The sequence below is a fragment of the Pinus tabuliformis genome, chromosome 6 (assembly GCF_031772625.1).
Source record: "Pinus tabuliformis cultivar Carrire ecotype Pingquan chromosome 6, CPIR1, whole genome shotgun sequence".
Lineage (NCBI taxonomy): Eukaryota > Viridiplantae > Streptophyta > Pinopsida > Pinales > Pinaceae > Pinus > Pinus tabuliformis.
The window spans coordinates 1,914,107,244-1,914,127,046 of record NC_142292.1 but is presented as its reverse complement, the minus strand read 5'-3'; the positions used below and the strand labels follow the sequence as shown (position 1 = coordinate 1,914,127,046).

Here is a 19,803-nt window from a genome sequence, read left to right as displayed (position 1 = left end):
ACATGCTTCAATACAGTGATGGGTACCGTCGTGAATGATGAAGCATGATGAGATGCAGCGTTGTGATGATGGGTGCAGTATGGTGCAGCACGGTGAGGTGCGGCATGATGACGAGATGCAGCACAATGATAGGTGAAGGAGTCACCTTGGAGAATCAGTTGAAGCAGCATGTCTTCAACTGATCTCACGTATCATCTTCTTAAAGATGATCTATGCTCTCATCTAGATAAGTCAAATTGTTGACTTCAGTTGTAAATGTACTCTCTCTCTCTCTCTCTCTTTTGAACTATTGAAGAACATATAAGAAGAATTGATCAAGGGTTTCCCACATTGGGGTTTGTCCCTGGCTAGTGCCACATCTTGTGTCCTCTTGTCTTGGCTCGTCTTTTGCGATTTATGTTTATGCTCTATCTGCAGTTTACTTTAATGCTGATATGATTGCTAATGTAGAAAAGATATTGAGCTAACTATGAAAATTGAAATAAATTGGTCTAAGCATAGAACATACCTAAACTTAACATGATTAGACACACAAGAAATTAGAATATTCAATAGACATATATCGTAAACTAGAAGTTTAGAAGTTAGAACTTCGAACCATACCCTGTGGTTTTCTCATTAAGTGATTGGACGTCATCAAAATAAAAATGTATTACATAGATATCGAGTCACCGATAGTAGATACTATATGTGGGAATGCCAATGGCAAATCCAAAATGGGGTAAATAATAGAACTATAGATGGAAGAATCTCAATGGCCCTCCTCCTATCCAAATCATCAAAATCACCACCACTACCACTGCTCTCCCCTCGATCCTTCTTCTCCTCCTCTATATCCAATCAAAGATCTATGGGAGTTAGTGTGAAAGGTGACCCCTAACGAGAATCATCATCGTCAAAAGTGGCTAGCTCTAGCACTAATTCATTAAGATCCAAGTTGGCCAATGCCAACTCAACACTGCTATCCAAACTGATATCATCAAGAAACACATCCCACAACTTTTCTTCTCCTTCAACCACGCCTCCCTTTGCCTGTAAATAAGATAGAGGGTTGGAGTGCACATACACCATTGTTTTTGCTCCGAAACGCTCAAACCTACTCTTCTTCCAGCTATACAAATTATTGTATATGCTGCAACTTCTCTCACAACAAGAGGATAAGTAAACTAAGAGAGGAGTCCCATGGCTAACTATTGTAGAATAGGGCATTCTACCCCACAAGTTGCCTACCATGCATAGGGATTCTTAACCCCCTATCTCTCAACACATATAGCATCCAAATCTCCCAATGTCGATGGAAAACTCTACAAAACCTTCCTCCACCTCATCAAGAGATGATCTATCCTCAGATGCCCTTCAAATTGCTTCCATCCTCCCCTGTGAAATCTCCCCATCCATGTGAGGAGGAAATTTGCATGAAGGCCCACCATTGAACCAATCATTACCATAGTAGCTAGGATACAACGAGTGAGCCAAGAAATTCACAAGTTTACAACTCTTATCCCACTTGGTAATAAGAATATCTCGGATGGTGGTGAACAAGAAATTTTTTTGGATTTAAGAGATCTGTGGTTTGTATCTTTTGAATCAGAGACCGGAGAATCCACAGTATGAACATTTTTATACCAACATTTCAAATCCCAAGTGGGATCCATCATCAGGATTGAAGAATGATGATAAAAGAAGAGCAAATAAGGGAAATAAATACTAATGAGGAAGAATTTTTCAAGGAAGAACACACTGTCGGCTAGAATCTTTTAATTTTTAATTTTATATAATTTTATTTAATCTAATAAATTGCTTATATTTATTTTTCTTAATATTATTAAAATTTTTAAGAGAAAGAAACTTAGTTCATAACCTAATTATAAAACTAGGGACAATAAGAAATAAATTAATATATTAAACTAATTTAATATATTTAAATCATATTAATAATTATAAATAATTAATATTTGTAATTAATTAATATAATAATTCATATATTAATTAATATATAAATTAATATAATATAATAATTAATATAATAAAATTAATTATTATAAAATAATTAATTAACTATTATTATAATAATAATTAATTATTATAATAATAATTAATTAATATAATAATTAATATAATGATTATTATATAAATTAAATTAATATATATAAATCATATTAATATTAATAATCATAAATAATTAATAATTATAGAATTTATATAATAATTAATATATTAATTAATATAATAATTATTATATAAATTAAATTAATATCTATAACTCATGTTAATATTAATAATCATAAATAATTAATATTTATAGTAATTAATATAATAATTAATATATTAAATAATAGCTATATATAGAAATCAATATATTATAGTATTTTAATGATATAAAACTGGACCAAAAAATGGAAAAGGAGAGGGGAGATAACTTACCTGAGGGGTGCATTACCTGGGGATGGGATGGCGACTTTTAATTTTCTTGATCAAGGGAAGCCAGCTTCCGCTAATTTCCATACCATTGTCTCTGTTCAGATTCTGAGGATGCTTAATAATTTCAAGTGCTTCTCTGATCTTTCGTCTTTGATGCTGCTCTTCTCTTGCGATAATTGATGCGTTTTCCAGGCAGATATGGTGCTTAGTCTTCAAGGACTGTTCTGCCAATGCTGAGGTACGAGATCTTCCATTCCTAATATCAGCGCCATGTTCTTTGAGCCTTGTCTGGAGGGAGCGACCTGTTTCACCTATGTAGCTTTTTCCACAAGAACAGTGTATTTTTGATGTCCCATACTCAAGGCACTCATTTTGTACACATACTTAATGAACTCAATCAAGTAATCCCACCCCTCATAAACATCTCCTAAGACTAGCTTGTTCCTATTTGCAAACAAGAACAAAGAAATGATAGGGTCAATGACCTTTATGGTAAGATCTACGCACCCCACCAATCATCATCTAATAATGTAACCTTCACCTTTTTTGAAGCAATTTGATATGTTTTTCTCCCAATTAACAAAATTCGAAAATAACCATTGCCCCCAGAGGATTCTTAACCTCGATCAACCTCTTAAGCATAATGAATGATGATGCAACCCACGTATCTGCAATCTTTCAAAAGGACATATGTATGTATTCTTTAAAGATTGTGAGGTAAATGGCATAATTTGTACCAAATTGAGGACATAGCTTTCTCATCACTAAGAGTTTCTACCCATGTCACATCCAAAGAAATAGATTTGAGTGCGAAATTCAAATAAAGAACAATGCAAGGTGTCCAAAAGAGAGGAGGCTATGCCTCCATTATGTTGACCTATCCTATTGAACACCATGATACATAGCGAATGCCACATCAATGCACATTGCTCTCACATGCGCAATGGATATTCCATTGGAATAGTTTGTCACAGGCTCACAACAAAGTTTACAATATTCTATAACCCCTTATTATGCAATATCTTCATTTAGATTCAGATTTAATATTACTAGCTTAGTGCACAAAATACTAAAATAAAGTAAAACTAAAATGAAGAAGCTAAGCAAATAACAGACAATGAACATAAGATGTACCTTAAGAAAGCTCAATATGAGTAAAGCTTACCAACAAGGTGAGACCCTGCCTTGCTCTTTTCTTCTAATTTATGAAATGCAAATACAAAGAAAGGGCACTCACTATGGAGTTTCCATGGACACTGTGGCGTATATGGTTGTTATAAGATCTTCTACTTCATATGTTTTGCTTCGATATCCCACTCCTAGATGCTCTACTCAACTATGGAACAATAAACAATACAAAGAATGGAACCCCTTCCTATCCTAGTATTCCAACATTTAACATGGTCTCAGAACCATGCAAGGATAGGGTTAGGGTTTTGGATCCTATAGAATCTTCTTAAAAATCCATGTGATTAGTTCCACATGTATGAGTAATGTGGGCTGACATGGCATCCACTCGATATCATGATGGTTAGTTGAGTAGGTAAACTTGCAGAAGGCATAACTTACACATATGAATTCCAATTGAGGTGATCTTTGTGTCATTGGAAATCTCTCGATGTTTAAAAGAATATTAAATTATCATTACCAACAATTTATCGTTGTGGATCCAAGATTTTAATTATCGGCAATATCAAGGAAAATATCCTAAATTATCAGAAATTATTGGGAAACTTTAAAAAGTACAAAATTAATCATTTTTTTCAAGTTTTTATTCTTGTAAAGCAACATAAACATCAAAAAACACGTTGTCACACAAATATAAAAATAAAACTACAATATAAAATGCATAAGATGTCAAGTGATACATCAATCATTAATAGTAGATATTGAATTATGATATTTGTCCTCAATCATAAGTTTTGACTAGATAATACAAAATCACATTAAAACAAAATCGCATAATACAAAATCACATTGAAAAAAAAAAAAATGTATCTCATGAGATGATCATCATGAGGCATCTAGATACTATAATGATAATTCTAATAATAATGCACTAAGAAGTTGTGGCCAAGGATTAGGTTTCTCTCGCCTTTGAGAAGCGTGTGGTTCCCATGCAATTTCTTAGTTCCTCTAATCTCTCTTTCCAACAATATCAAGAACACCTTCCTCGGTAAGAGGGAGTGTTGAAATTTGGTACCGGAGGACAGGTGGTTCCCTTAGGCTTTGATCTTTGGCCTAGGGAAAAGTGTCCAAAAGAATTTAATTTTTCTCCTAAAGTGACTTTATAATTTTATAAAGTTAAATCTAATTTAAAAGTGACTTTAAGTGATAAAGTTACTAACTCTGATTTTAAAGTAACTTTTATAAAGTAAATGAAAAATTAGAAAGGAAAAGTGACTTTGGAAATAAATGACTAAGTGGGTCTTTATTAAAGTGGGGTGAATTAAAAAATAGAAAGTGAGATTTAAATGAGCATTTAATCTCAGCCACTGATCTAAATCTATTTCAGCCATTGGATTTAGAGATCACTCAAAAGTCACTTGGATCACCCAAAAGTCACTTGGAGTTATATTAAAGGAGGAAAAGGTCATTCATTCTTTCATGAGCAGATTGGGAGAAGGAGAGCAAGAGAGCAAGAGAGATTTCTGAGCAGGGAGGAGAAGGAGACAGCAGCTTGGCACACATTCCAAGGCAACAGTTGAGCAGATTTGTACAGCTGATTCAGCACATAGTGAAAGGCAGATTTTTGCACAAAAATCAAGGAGCAGTTTGCTGATTTTTCTGCACACAAAACGGAGGCCGTACAGCATTTATTGTTGTCCTGTTTGCTGTAATTTCCAGATTGCTGTGAGGCACGGGAAAGGAGATAAGTTGTAAATTTGCTTGCTGATTTTTTTGCTAAATAATTCTCACTGTAAAAAGGCAATTTTCAGAAATAAAGAAGAGCTCTCAAACTGGTTTTCCTCAAGAGTTGTAGGGGGTTTTTCCAGGGTCAATTTGACCAAAAATATCAGTGTTTTAATGTGTTTTAATGGCTGTTTTTGATTGCTGATTTTTAATTCTGCAATTTCCAGCATTCTGAAAAATTTCCAGAATTTGTGTTTTCAGCAATATTTATTTTTTTCAGTCTGTTAAATGTATGGTTATGGGAATGGGCATTTAACTACATGGGAGAAATAAGGAGAAACTGAAAACCGGGGTGGGAAAACAGAGATTTTTACAATCCAAACATCATTTACGCACAGCAGTTTGTTGGAGCAGCATTGGCACTTATGATAGGTATCACATACATGAGTTTTGTTGTGGAGAATTTGATGGGAGTTTGTTCCCCTATCACCTGTGATCATCTACACTTGCTAGCAATCAAAGGAATCTGCACCAACAGTTAGAAGTACGCGCATCCTCACAAGGAATACACACATCAGATTTGAAGATATTCGATGGACAGTCAAGGAGTCAAGGTTGCCACTTACAGCCAATCATCTTGCCACTTGTGATTTGATTTTCTACATTGGGATTGTCAATCCATCTCCACTTGTCATTGGAATTTTCCTTGGGATCATCTCCCATTTTCTTACTTATATGAGTCTTGAGCTCTCATTTTTCTTCTTTAGAATGAGCTATTGGGCTTACGGAGACTCTGCTGGATTTTGTATTCATTTTCATATAATAAAAGAGACTTTAGGGTACTATTGTGTTGGTGTTCTCCTTCCATTTCTTGAGGTGATGTTATTTCAATTGTTGTGCTTTACATTCTACATGTATGTTGAATTATGCTAGTTATCATTTTGCCACTCGTTTGGATTAACATATACAAGTTACCTTGTATGGTTTTTGGGTTAGAGAAATACTTTAGGAAGAGGAGCACTAGAAGATTTTTGGTGAAATCTCTAGCCTTCTCCTCTATTGTATAATCTAATCCCTTATGATTGCTGACATCTTTTTCCAAGTGTGTAGAGATCTTTAGATTTGGTTGAAGGATTTACTTGGGTGTGGTGTAGCTCTCAATAGACGAACTAACTCCCAAGATCAAGAATAGAAGGACCCAATCGATTTGCCTCAAGGATCTCATCAAACAATTTTGAAAGAGGGAGTTTCCTTTTCTCTAGCTTACTAAGATCACATAAATTTAAATTAAATATTTTTTTGATCAATATCTTGTGCTTTCAAGGATTTTATTTGCTACCTAGAGCATTGTTTTAACTAGACAAGTATGGAGTTATACTTGCATGTCTTGATTTAGTTCTTGTACACTAATTGTAGATTATCATTTTGACTCTTTCATGTCATCTTTGTCTCCATTTCAGGATTGCTTTGCTTTCAAATTTTGAAGCATTCTACCTTCATTTTAAGCAAAATACAATTTCATTTCTTAAAGAGCAAATACTTGGAAGGCATTGGTCGTTTATGTATTTCATGTTTATCTTATCATGGTTATTGCTCATATCAGGTTTTTGCTTATAAATCTTAAAGAGATAATCTATTTAACTCTAAACTCACATCCTTTTTAACTTAACTTTTCATTAGGGACCGGCCCCCTTAGCTAACCTAGGAGATTGCTTAAATGGAGAGAGAAAGGATTTAGTGTGACAGCCCCTTCTCTTAGTTCCCTACCACCAACCACACCTTGTGGGTTGAAGGCTTTTCTCACTGACTTCTAGGTAGATGTAGGCAGCAGGGTCAACACCTCCCAGCCAAACCGAGTACAACCTAGGTACTCAGTTCCAGAGTGCATTCCAGTTGATGCAGTCTATTCCCCCATGCCCAAAATCTTAAGAACAATTGAGACTCTCTCAGAATTTCTTCCTCTTTTCCCCTTTCCTCAAGATTTCCTTCCTCTTTTAATTCCTCGTCCACCGCCTTCCCCCCATCTCCGTGTCATTGTTTTTGTTACGTGTAACTTATCAAATCTCAGTTGATTTTATTTGGATACGTAGGCTTGATTTGATTAAAGTTTATATTTAATAAATTAATTTAATTTATTTAGTTTATAATTTAAATTAATTCATATTATTATTTTATTACTTTTAATTTTAAATATAAATATAAATTAACATTTTCTTTTTAGTTAAGGGTTTATCATCTATATATATGTATTTAAGGTGGTATACGTATTATTTACCTAATTTCATATATTCATGAGGATTTCTTTCGATAATCAATTCATTACTTTAGTTTATACATTTCCCTATAATAACCAGCATATATATATATATATATATATATAGTGCAATACATGCGGGTCCATGCATACGTAGCTTTCATATGAGGTCTCGTATGTATGCTAATATTCGTATTTTATTTATAGTTATAGGTGGGTCATTACACTGAACATGTCATTTGTTTCATGTTTTCATAAATCTGGGTTCCTCTATCATAAGCCTAGCCACATTTTTAACATTATCTTAAGAGCACATAGCCAACGTTTTTCTGTTCCATATATACATACATATCTTCTTTGTGTATCCACCAGGATAATGAAGTAATTGTTTTTGGCTTAGTAATGGCGCCAAATAATGTGAAGATCATTTTTCTCCACTTGCTTTGATGATGAATGATGTACATTGTAGATCACTTGAAATTGAAGTATTAAAATCTTTAATGTGGTAATCCCCAAAAGCTCTGATCACATATTAAACTGTTGATAACTCTGACTCAAGCATTATAAAACCCACTGTTTTTGGTCTCACTACATTAAGCTCTGATCTAAGTACTGTTACAAATGTCTTCCACAAATGCTAAGGATGAAATAAAAAGAAAATATAATTGAGCATCCAAAACCTGTCCCATGTTGGAGAAGTATCGAGAATAAAACGAATCTTTTTATCAATCTTGTCCGGTGTGTCTAGTTCCATTCCAGAAAATATACGCTTTGCCCATGAGCGAAATCCACCATGTGTCTCTTCATTTAGTTGCATCCATTTGTCATAGCATAAGACCTCTGGCTGCAAAGCAACTGACAGCAATGGCCTGCACACAGTAAAAGAATTGCAATTACATGATCAAAACATAATGACTTGTAGATGAAATGCAAAGAAAATCACTGACTTCAAATAGGTCACTGAAATAGTTTAGAGAAAAGCATCAGCGCTAAGGTAATGACTCGTTAAAACATGTGATCTTTCAGTTACTTGCAAAGAAAAATGGCCAACTAGGCATCAGAAACTAGCAAACTAGTCCCATTCAAAAAGGCCTTTAAGCAGACAAATGCAAATCATCTGCTTGATTCTCACTTGCATTTCATGTTTTTTTCTTTTCTCTGTTTGTGGCAGAATGAAGAACTGAAAGAGAATGGGATAAAAGTAATGTTAACTTTATAAATACAACTTAAATCATGTAAGGAAGTTGAAACTTGAAATGCTGTGGGAAAAATGGAAAAGAGCTTGCTGAAACTTGCCCTCTAAACATTGAATAATAGATAGATCTTAGCATCGAACAAAAATATATAAAACTCCACAGATTAAGACACTCTTATTTTAGCCTAGGGAGTTGAGAAGCTTTAAGCAGCAGTTGTCTCTGCTTGTCCGAGTCAAACTCTCTGCTTTTCAACATGATCTTGACTCCCTTTCTGCAGGTGCAGAGGCTCATATGCTTCCCTTTTTTGCTTTTTCAAGGCAGGATTTTCCAGGTACCCTGTTTTGTGTGTGATATTTTTTCTGTGCCATGATGTACTGATCTGAACTTGGAAGTAATATATGAAGCATTTTCAATAATATATATATGAAGCTATAATGTAATGTATGCTAAAGGCCAGCCCCGAGAGCACAGAACCTACAGGGTAAGAACCTTTTTTTCATTGCATGCACATAAAAATGAAATATAGGCATACCTTGAACAGGCAATAAAATTGGCAGAATTGCTGATATAACCAGCCAGTTATTATACATGAATTTTGTACACATAACTGCATGTTATATATTTCACCAATAGAACTGACCTATATATCAGATATAAGCCTGTAAGACATACCTTTTAACTGCTATAATAGTCTATTAGCATTCAGCAATTCAAAGCATGACCATGTCAATCATGGGACACTAAATGTTGGTTGTACATAGCCAAAATCTTATCATGGTTTAAACAAAACTCTGCATGTCCCTCAACACTCCATAAACACTATTTAAATAATATCTCCAGAACATCAAATATACCTAACATCCAATTTCCAATTGTCAGTTGAATAGCGGAGTTCTTGCTGTGATGATAACCCAGGTTCAAACCTACTTGGGCATGCTCCCCATGTTTGTAAGGGTTCCTGTTAATATAGGCCCCAAAAACTCAGTGGTCTCCTCACCAATATAGTGTTCAGGATGGGGTGAAGATACAACAAAGTGAAAAATATTTTACAATGCTTTATGCAGAAGATTTTTGGGACAAAAGTTCCTTGCAAAAGAAAGCCAATAAAAAGACTTAATTCAGTATAGCAGTTTCAGATAGCAGATCCAAAGACCGGAATCCAAGTGATCTACTGTCTCTGGTTGTGGCTCTGTGTTACTGGCTCACCACAGTCATTGGAGTTTCCAAAGATATGCTTTGACTGCATGAACACATTCAGTCTGCAAGGTGAGTTGCAACTTTTTCTCAGCTAGATAGATAGCCTGCTTAAACTGGAGATGATGTCAAAAATATGAATCATTGAGACAGAACACCACTGAATCATGTTTACTGAGTCAATCTTCAGTGATGCCAAAGCTTGTAACGGATCTGTAATGATCTCTAATTGTCCAATTAAAATTGATAAGACTCTTTTCACACTTGAATGATCAGGCCCCACTTTTAACAATCATTAGTAAGTGTGACACTCTGGGCCGTTAAACTTAATGTCTCGTCAAGAATGGCAACATTTTTTTCTCCAGTGTTATGAGTTGGACCTGTTACCCACCACCAGCGAGTGACCCCTATAGGAGAAAATTTCTCCTAGATTTGTCTTCAGCTGGCAGCCACTTGCAGTCACCAGATAGCTCGATGTGCCACCATTCTCCACTACTTGAGCCAGCCATTGTGTGCCCTCGCCCATCTGTTATGATCATCTGTTCAAAGGTGGGCCTTCCAACCCCAAAGGTATGACTTGTCATTATGTAATTGGGTGTTTATGCTTGCTTTCCTTTGGCACATTTGGACATGAATTGGTGGGGGGATTCAGCGAAAAGAATGGGCTTGGACTGTACTCTTGTTCCCTTGTCTCAACCTTACAGTTAATTTTGTATCCTAGTCCCGTGGTGTTAAAAGATGTAACTAGTCTTCATAATTGTATTTTATGTAAAAAGCAAAATAAAAAGAATAAAAAGAATTATTATTTTATAAGCATGGGTTTCATGCTCAAGTCAAATTATTTTTCTAGGTCAAGCATGTTCTTCATGCTTCTAGGTTATCTTGAGTCAAAGAGTCAAAGTCCTATTTGGACATATTGTAAAGAAAAAGGAAAAAGAATTTTTAATTATGTATTTTGGGAAAAATTTCCTCTAGAAGTCAAGTTGGCCCTGCCTGTCATATAGGCTCTGCCCCAAGGGACATGACTGTTTGCACCCCTCTGGACGAGTATAAATAAGAGAAAGTTGGAGCTCATTTTGGACATCCAATTTTGGAGCATCTTATCTGAAATTTCACAAAGAAAAAGGAGAGCCGAAATCTAAGGTGAAGGAAGATTTGACTTGGCTTCAAAAGGATGAAAGTGTCTTGGATATCTCATTTGATCTGATTCTATAAGAACAGAATTTTTCTGCGTTTTCCCCTTTGGAGGGGTTTTTGCCATGGCTTGGAGCCTATATCTTGTGTTCTTCTTGTTTTGTGATCTTCATGTTTAGTATTGGTAATTGTTTGATGAAAAAAACAGAACATAATAATAAGAAGAAACTATCAGAATTCACAAGCAATTACTAATAAAAGAGAAATCTAATCAGAATGGTAAGACTCCCGATTTCTCCACACGGTATCAATGCTAAGGTTGGTACAAGGAAGAGGCTTAAGATCACTTTCTGTAGAAGCGCAGAGATCTGTAAAATGAGCATTATGAAGATTCTGTGGTAACCCTAGTCAGAAATCCGGTTCTGTGATCCAAATAAAGAGTTTTGATACAAAAAGTTTGCACTGATCCTGAAGTCAAAATATTTGAATCTTTTGAGATTCGAATCTCTATTTATTTACGTTGGTGATGATCCTGGAGCATGAAAACTCAGAAATCCATATTTATCTATGTTGCCAGGAAACGTGGGTGCGGGGACGGGTGCGGGGACGGGGACGGGGACGGGGACGACATTTTTGGAAACAGGGTGCGTGGGTTCGTCGGTTAATATAATAATATTAAATTTTAATAATTATATTTTATAAATTATAAATTTATAATTAATAATATATATGAAATTTGAATTTGTATATATTTTTCAACTTTAAACAGGAAAACTTTAATGATAATCATTTAAACATGCACATCATTGAACATTCAACATTGACATTGATATTTCAAAATTTATCACCAAAAAACTGTTCTTTTGAATCTTTTCCGTGTAACCATGACACTGTGACAGCTATGTGAGAGAGCTCAAGGCTACTACTAAAACTGAAAATTCAAAATACATACTAGGATAAATGCTAGACTCAGCTATTTTGGTGAAACTTGGGACAAATTTTGTCACACACAGGCTTTAAAATAACTATGCAGCTTAGGTTCATTTGCAAGGATGCCTATCAATGAATCAGGCTGTGGTCGTACAGACCCTTCCTCCTACACAGCCAAGGAGTGTTAGCATTTCTGCCTCCTGCTCTAATTTCAAGACAACTTCTTTCCTTATTGAAATTGCTCATTCTGGCTGGAGCTTGAGCTTGTAACTTTGCTTTGAATGTTTAGTCTCTCCCATATAAAAACACAATTTTTTCATAGGAGATTCTTCTCAACCTGATAGTGGTCTTGAATTTTCTTGATGTCTAATCATCCACCCGCCCCATGCATGGTGTGCTCTGTGGTAAAGCAATCCCAAAAATAGTGGCAACCTTACCCTTCCACAAAACACGCTTATCAGTCTTTGTTTCCCAATAAAATGCACAGCAGCCATCTGATGGCTTGAGGGATAGTTTGTCTTTGAGTGCGAAGCTCTGCCTGAATATTAATTATATAAACATAAAACATCTTCGCAGTTTTTAGAGATTACTTGGTGTACAAGTCTGTAGAGACCATATATGATTTAGGCATATTTTCCTAGTTTTAATCTTAACATGATGTTATCAGAATGCTGTGAGAAATTGGCAGATTTTGATACTTAATTTAGCCATTGTCCAAAATAGCCCTTCGCCATTTAACAACATCAGCTGATTACAACTTATGGCTGGTCTCAATCCTACTTTCTATTTGACCGAAAATGTCTGAACCTGTATGTGTGCATTTACAGTTTATAATTTGATGGTTATTTGGCTCGAGAATGAATGTTTCATTCCAAATTGATTTACAAGAATTCTTAAAAAACAAGACTTGTAAAAAACTTAAAAAACCAGGTGCGGGTACCCGTGCAACACAGGTTTTGATGGTAAGGACCGTGGAAGAATGTTTCATTCCAAATTGATTTACAAGAATTGATTTAGGGTTTTTTAGGTTTTGTTATAAGTTTTACCTTTGTTATAAGTTATTTTTAAATTTCAATAAAAAAATTATTTGAAAATTAAATTTTTAATATAGTTTTTTTATGAAGAACCCAAAGAACCCAACCCGAAGAACCTGAAGAACCCAAGCACCCGAAGAACCCAAGAACACGTTAAAGGAAAAGAACCCAATTTTTTTTTTGAAGAACCCGGTTCTTCATGGAAGAACCCGGTTCTTCTGGGTTCGTCTGGGAAGAACTCGTACCCGAATCCGGTACTTGGGTGCGGGAACCCGGGACGGGTTCGAGAACCCCACCCTCGGGTGCGGGTACCCATGCAACACAGATATTTATATATATTTTATTAATTATTGAATGATGATTTACAAAGTGAGAGGCTCGGGCTTAAATATAGCCTTGGGTGCCTCTTGGTGAATGGGCATGATCTTTGCCCATGCCCTTTGCCTATTAACTATTATTGAATGATGATTTACAGAGCGAGAGGCCCTGGCTTAAATATAGCCTTGGGTGCCTCTTGGTCAATGTTTGATCATGCCCTTTGCCTATTAACTAATAATTACAATTAACTAATTTTTATATAACATTGTCTTCCTCCCCAAAAAATGCTTTGTCCTCAAAACATACGTAACGATGGATGTTGTTGATGAAATGCTTCAGTCTCCCAAGAAGCTTCTTCTTCTGGTAAGTCCTTCCACTTGATCAGGTATTCCTTGATTACACGAGATCAGAGCTTCTTTTCCTTGGTGAATATGATACCTTCTGGCTCTAAAATGACCCTTCCTTCATCATCTAAGGATGGAAGCATTGTTTGTGTTTATTGATGGTCACCAAGTGCCCTTTTAAGGCAGGATACATGGAAGCCGTTGTGGGCACGACTTTTATCCAGAAGGCTTAAACTATATGCAACTTGGCTGATCTTTTTGTTGATCTGGTATGGTGCATAGAACTTTGGTGCCAATTTATTTTTTCCTTTTTTGTTTCAAGGACAATTGTTTGTATGGTTGGAGCTTGAAAAATACCCATTCTCCAACTTCAAATTCTCTCTCAGTTCTGTTTCGATCAGCTTGCTGCTTCACACTGTTTCTTGCATTATTTAAATTTTCTTTTAGAGTTTGGACGGCCTTTTGGGTTTCTTCTAGCTAGTTTTTAAAAACCAATAATTTTGTCTAGATGACAACCAAGTCCTTCCATTTTGGAGGTTCGTACTCGTACAGAGCTTGAAATGGAGTCATTTTCGCTGACGTGTGGTAAGTAGAATTGTACCACCATCCAACGAGATGTAACCATTGAACCCACTTATTTTGTTTGTTTGTGGCGTAACAACGTAGGTAAGCTTCCAAACGTTTATTAACAACCTCTGTTTGGCTTCCAATGTTGAGTTGTGCGGAAGGTTATTGATTATAGCGCTTGTTTCTGGATCTTTTTCATATTCACTTTGAATCTCATTAAGCCATTCGGGAACAACCACTGAAACTGCAAGGAGTGTCAGTTCTTCGTCTTTCCTAGACAGGGCATCTGCCACTATATTGTCCTTTCCCCTTTTGTGTAATATCTCCATGTCAAAGGCAGTAATTTTTTCAATCCACTGTGTTTTTCTTCGGAAAGTGTTTTTTGTTGGAGGAGGTACTGGAGACTGTTATGGTTTGTTGGTATGGAAAACTTACTTCCCAAAAGATCAGTAATTTTTTCAATCCACTGTATTTTTCTTCGGAAAGTGTTTTTTGTTGCAAGAGATACTAGAGACTGTTATGGTTTGTTGGTATGGAAAACTTACTTCCCAAAAGATATTGCCTCCACTTGGCTAGTGCGTGCATAATAGCAAGCATTTCTTTGTTGTCTGTAGATTTAAGATGTTCTCGTTTATTGAGTTTCTTGCTCTCAAAAGCTATTGGATGCCCATCTTGCGTTAACAATGCTCCTATAACAAACCCTGAAGCATCACACTCAATGATAAATGGTTTAGAGAAATCTGGAGTTGCCAATACCAGGGCATTAGACATAACTTCCTTCAATTCTTCAAAACACTTTCCTGCTTCCTCATTCCATTGAAATGAGTTCTTCTTTAAAAGGTTTGTTAGGGGTGCGGTTATATGTGCATAGTTTTTAATAAATCTTCGATAATATCCAGTCAATCCTAAGAACCCTCTTAGCTTGGATATATTAACTAGTTTGGTCCATTCCCTTATAGCCTTGATTTTATTAGGATCCACTTTTACTCCTTCATGGGATATTATGTGTCCGAGATATTCTACTTCTTCCTTCCCAAAGGTGCATTTGGACTTCTTGGCATAGAACTGATGCTCTTCCAATAGTGTAAGAACTTTCTCCAAATGTTGTAGGTGCTCCTTCCAAGTTTTACTATAAATTAAAATGTCATCAAATAACACTAACACGAACTTTCTTAGATATGGACGGAATAACTCATTCACAGTAGCTTGGAATGTTGTTGGTGCATTGGTTAACCCAAAAGGCATTACTTTAAATTCGTAATGACCTTCATGTGTTCAGAATGCAGTTTTTGGTATGTCTTCCAACCTTATTCTGATTTGGTAATGCCTTGACCTTAAGTCCAATTTTGAGAAATATTTAGCGCCATGTAGTTCATCCAGCATTTCAGCGATGAAGGGAAATGGGAACTTGTTTTTAATTGTTATTTTGTTTAGTCCTCGACAATCGATGCTTAACCTAAACAATCAATTTTTCTTCCACACCAATACAACTAGAGCAGCATACAGACTTTGACTTTTTGAGATGATGCCACACTTTAAAGTATCTTGAATTAATATCTCAATTTCCATTTTTTGATGATGTAGATATCGATACGGTTTGATGTTGACAGGGTTTGATCCTGCTTTGACTTCTATTATATGCTCGACTTCTTTGTTAGGAGACATTTTCATGGGCAGGGCTTGGAATACTTTTTCGTGCTTCTAAATTAGCTCATGTACTTCTAGTGTTTCTTCGTTGATCAATTTTGAATTTAACATTTCTAACTGGTGACATTGTACTACATAGGCTGGTGCTCCTCTTCGAATCATTTTCATCATTTGGGATGATGATACGATTTGATTCTCAGGTGCTTGAAATCCATATAACTTGTACCTCTGCCCTTCCCATTTAAAGCTTATAAATTTCTTTTGATGGTTAGCAGAGTAAGTGCCTAGGGTTTGTAGCCATTGGATACCTAAGACCACATCTACTCCTCCTAATGGTACAGTGTAGAACAGAGATTCTAAATTAAAGTCTTGAATCTGCAATTTGACTTTATGGCATTTCCCTACCTTTTCAATTTTCTTACCGTCAGCTACCATAACCTTCATGTTGGGCATGGGAAACGAGAAAATGTTGAGTCTCTTCGCCATGGTTGAGTCCAAAAAATTGTGGGTGCTACCAGTATCGATTAGAACCATTACATTGTTCTTCTTGATATGTCCTTTTAATTTTAATGTCTGGGGTTGTGATATACCTATCATAGTCGATAATGACACTTGCGGAACGTTCTCGCCATCTAGTTCTGAAGAGAATTCTGGGGCATCTTCAATTTCTTCTACGCCTGATTCACCATTGTCTAAATCATTAGTTCCTTCACATTTATATAGGTTTTTGGTCTCTTTTCCTTTACGACACCTAATCCTCTAAGGGTTGGTGTGGAAGCTGAATAGTCTAAGGAAGTCCAAGAAACCTTGGAATATGAAACCAAAGGTTATATGAATGTACTATAAATGTATATCATTTGTTAATAATAGATATACTCTCATGCTTATCTTTAATATTCTGTTGCTGCCATATATGTGTTTAACATGGTATTAGAGCGGGCGATTTCTTGCCCTACTCAATTTTGAGCCACTTGTTTTTGTGGCCTTTGTGTGCATGCTTATCCTGCAGCTCTGCCCATTTTCCTGATATAGAAAAACTGACATCTTCTCCTCATACATAGTTTCGCAGGTCTCGCAGGTATCAGATATATGCTTTTGTAACTCCTCCGGTAGACCATTTCATCTCTTTGCCAGCCACTCTACTCAACGTCTCTCTGACCTCTGCTTCTGTTGCTCAGACAACACCAAAATTTTCCTTGCCACCCTAATGTATCTGATAGTTCTGCCTGATTCTCTGTGTCAATCAATACTCATTTTTCCATTGACCACAATACAAATTTTTGCATTGAGTGCACTTCAAAGATGTAGCAACACCCTTTCAGGCTTACTCTTGTTCCAGAAGAATTGTGAGGACGTAGTTGTGAGTTTATCTCGGCCTGGATTGTATGGACATTGGTATTAATGCTCCCTCGGCCCTCACAATCCACTGTCACAATCCAATTGCACACTCGGGGTTCGACTCCATCGAGTGAAAAGGAAGTGGGAATTCAATGACCATACATAAGACAAGAACGTTGGGAGCAGTGAGATGAATATTCAGGTGGCCCTGCGATAAGGAATATCACTGGAAAGAGCTAAGGAAGTCTAACTGGTGGTTAACAAAGGTGGAAGTCTGAGCAGCTAAGACATATCGATGGACTGCGTTCTGGTCACTCAGCTTCGATACCTCCCCGCACAGATAACTCCTCACTGCACTCCCACAGCACCGTTTGGTTGACCTACCGCAATGAGTCATACAACACTCCTAAACGTTGTATTGTTATCCTCCCTACCACCGGTTTAGCATTACTCCTGAACGTTGTATCCATAGCATATCGCTCCAAACCACAAGTATCCCATATCTGGGCTGCTATGGTCTTCCCTTTGTCCTGAATGGTGTAAATCGTGAATTCAACGCCAACAGTGGGCTTACACTGATGGGAGAAATAGTTGCGAGTCAATCTGGAGATGATGTTGGACTTACCCACGCTGGAGTCCCGTGTGAACATCACTTTGAATAAATAATCATACTCTTCATTGCATCTGTGTTCCATTTAAAATCAAAGCAGTATTATTATTAATATTCATATTCCCTACTGCGCACCACCACTCTGCTGCTCCTGTCTGGTACACTACTAACCAGCCTGCAAATTGGGGATTCGGATTCGCATCGCAATAGTCCTCTATCCCAAAAGTGGTGAAATCATAGTTATTGTGTTGCTGCTTCTTCTTATGATGAGCGAATAATAAGGGGAATGAGGTGGTGGAGATCAAACAAGTTCTTATAAACTATTAATCAAATTGAATCACCACCTGCTTGAACAAAAGTTCAAGTGTTATCTCCCATGTGTTGTTTCATTAAGGATATCGTTGTGTGCATTACTAGTCTGAAAGAAATGATTGAAAGTACTATTGCTTCTTGTAGGTCTATTGTAAAGATCTTAGATTTACATGCATTGTGCTATATATATTTGGCAATATAGTTTGTCAGTTTTTATATAATACAGGAAAGTTCATTTGTTATTGAGAATAATCATATATCATATAGAAACTGGCTAGAAATATATCTTCGTTTCTATGGTTTGTTTGTCATAACGTCAAGTACATACTTGTTGATGTTGACATCTTCCGTAGTTGCTAAGAAATTTTTAATTCTTTGCTCACTTGCCTCTTGTCTGAAACATCCGGTTTATGATATGGGTTTGTTCACTTTCAAACGAAGGAAGCTGCAAACGCAACCATTGAGAATGTTAATGGGATGATGTTAGAGGGCAAGCAAGTATATATGGGAAAGTTCAATGGACCTTCTGCCGATCAAAAATTCACCAATTTGTATCTCAAGAATCTGGAAGATGATTGCATTTGTGAATCTGGAATGAAAAATATGTTTTGACAGATTTCATTTGCAAAGAAAGTAGAAGATTGGCTCTTCTTTTATACAGTGTGAGTAGTTTGAGAAGTAAGTGCATTGAAGCAACATTTGTTGCGTTGAAATTGGTACTGGGCTATCTGCTACAGTGACTTGGTGATATTGGTATCCTGCTACTCATCTAATAGTTGCAGCTATTTATCATTTTATAGGTCAATTTGTAGCTGAAGATAACATCACTTCTCTGATTGTATTGGTTTGAAATGGATCGAATGGATGATGTATTGAAACTACTGAATAATTTAATACATTCCACTGTTGATGAGATGGTTAAGATCAACAAAACCTCTCTTTCCAATATTAAAATTTGTCTCCAAAATGTACAGGAGAATATTGAGTTTTTGCAGCTTGAGACAAAACTACAACAAGAAGAGCTACAACATCGTAAGCACCATTCTGTTCAGAACATTGAGATAAACTCCCATCAGTAGCAAGTCAATATTGTTGAAGTTCATTCAGATTTAGTACCCAATGAAGCAGCAGTTGTACATGCAGATGCAGAAATTCAGTCTGCACTTCCCAAGTCAGTCATCAGACCTTGGGAAGAGCTTGTCCACAACAAGCACAGAACTGGCCTTGGATATGACAAAGAAATGTCCTTTCATATTCCAGATTACTCAAAGCCCATCCAGTTTCAGAGTGATGGATTCCTTCATGACAGTTCACCTTTAGTTGTTCCAGATTCTGCTCCTCTTCCACAGCAGCAACAGCTTGTTAAATGCCAACACTGTGACCGATTTGGCCATATGAAAGATCATTGTTTTGATCTTCATCCATGTAAACACTGTGATAAAACCAGTCATTCTTCAAACAGATGCTTCAAAAACAAACCTCCTGCAAGAACAAAGATTCATCTTGGATGGATCGCTTCTTGGCAATGGGCATCAACAACCAAGAAGATATTCCAGTCATATGTCAGAACTTGTTCTAGAGTATTGATCAGTCTTACAGTTGAGTTTTCTCCATCATCTCAACTTGTATGTGACAGGGGGGGAAATGATGG

General features: G+C 36.2%; 1 protein-coding gene across 2 annotated transcripts in view; it reads right to left on the bottom strand.

Annotated features, from left to right (window-relative positions):
• The window catches only part of LOC149266840 (plasma protein), a 278,870-nt gene that overhangs the window by 98,105 nt on the left and 160,962 nt on the right, over positions 1-19,803 (bottom strand). For both annotated transcript variants that reach the window (XM_089431075.1, XM_089431068.1), the window contains exon 5: positions 8,209-8,397. In XM_089431075.1, coding sequence (XP_089287201.1) covers positions 8,209-8,397 — 189 coding nt within the window. The remainder of the gene's footprint in view (positions 1-8,208; positions 8,398-19,803) is intronic.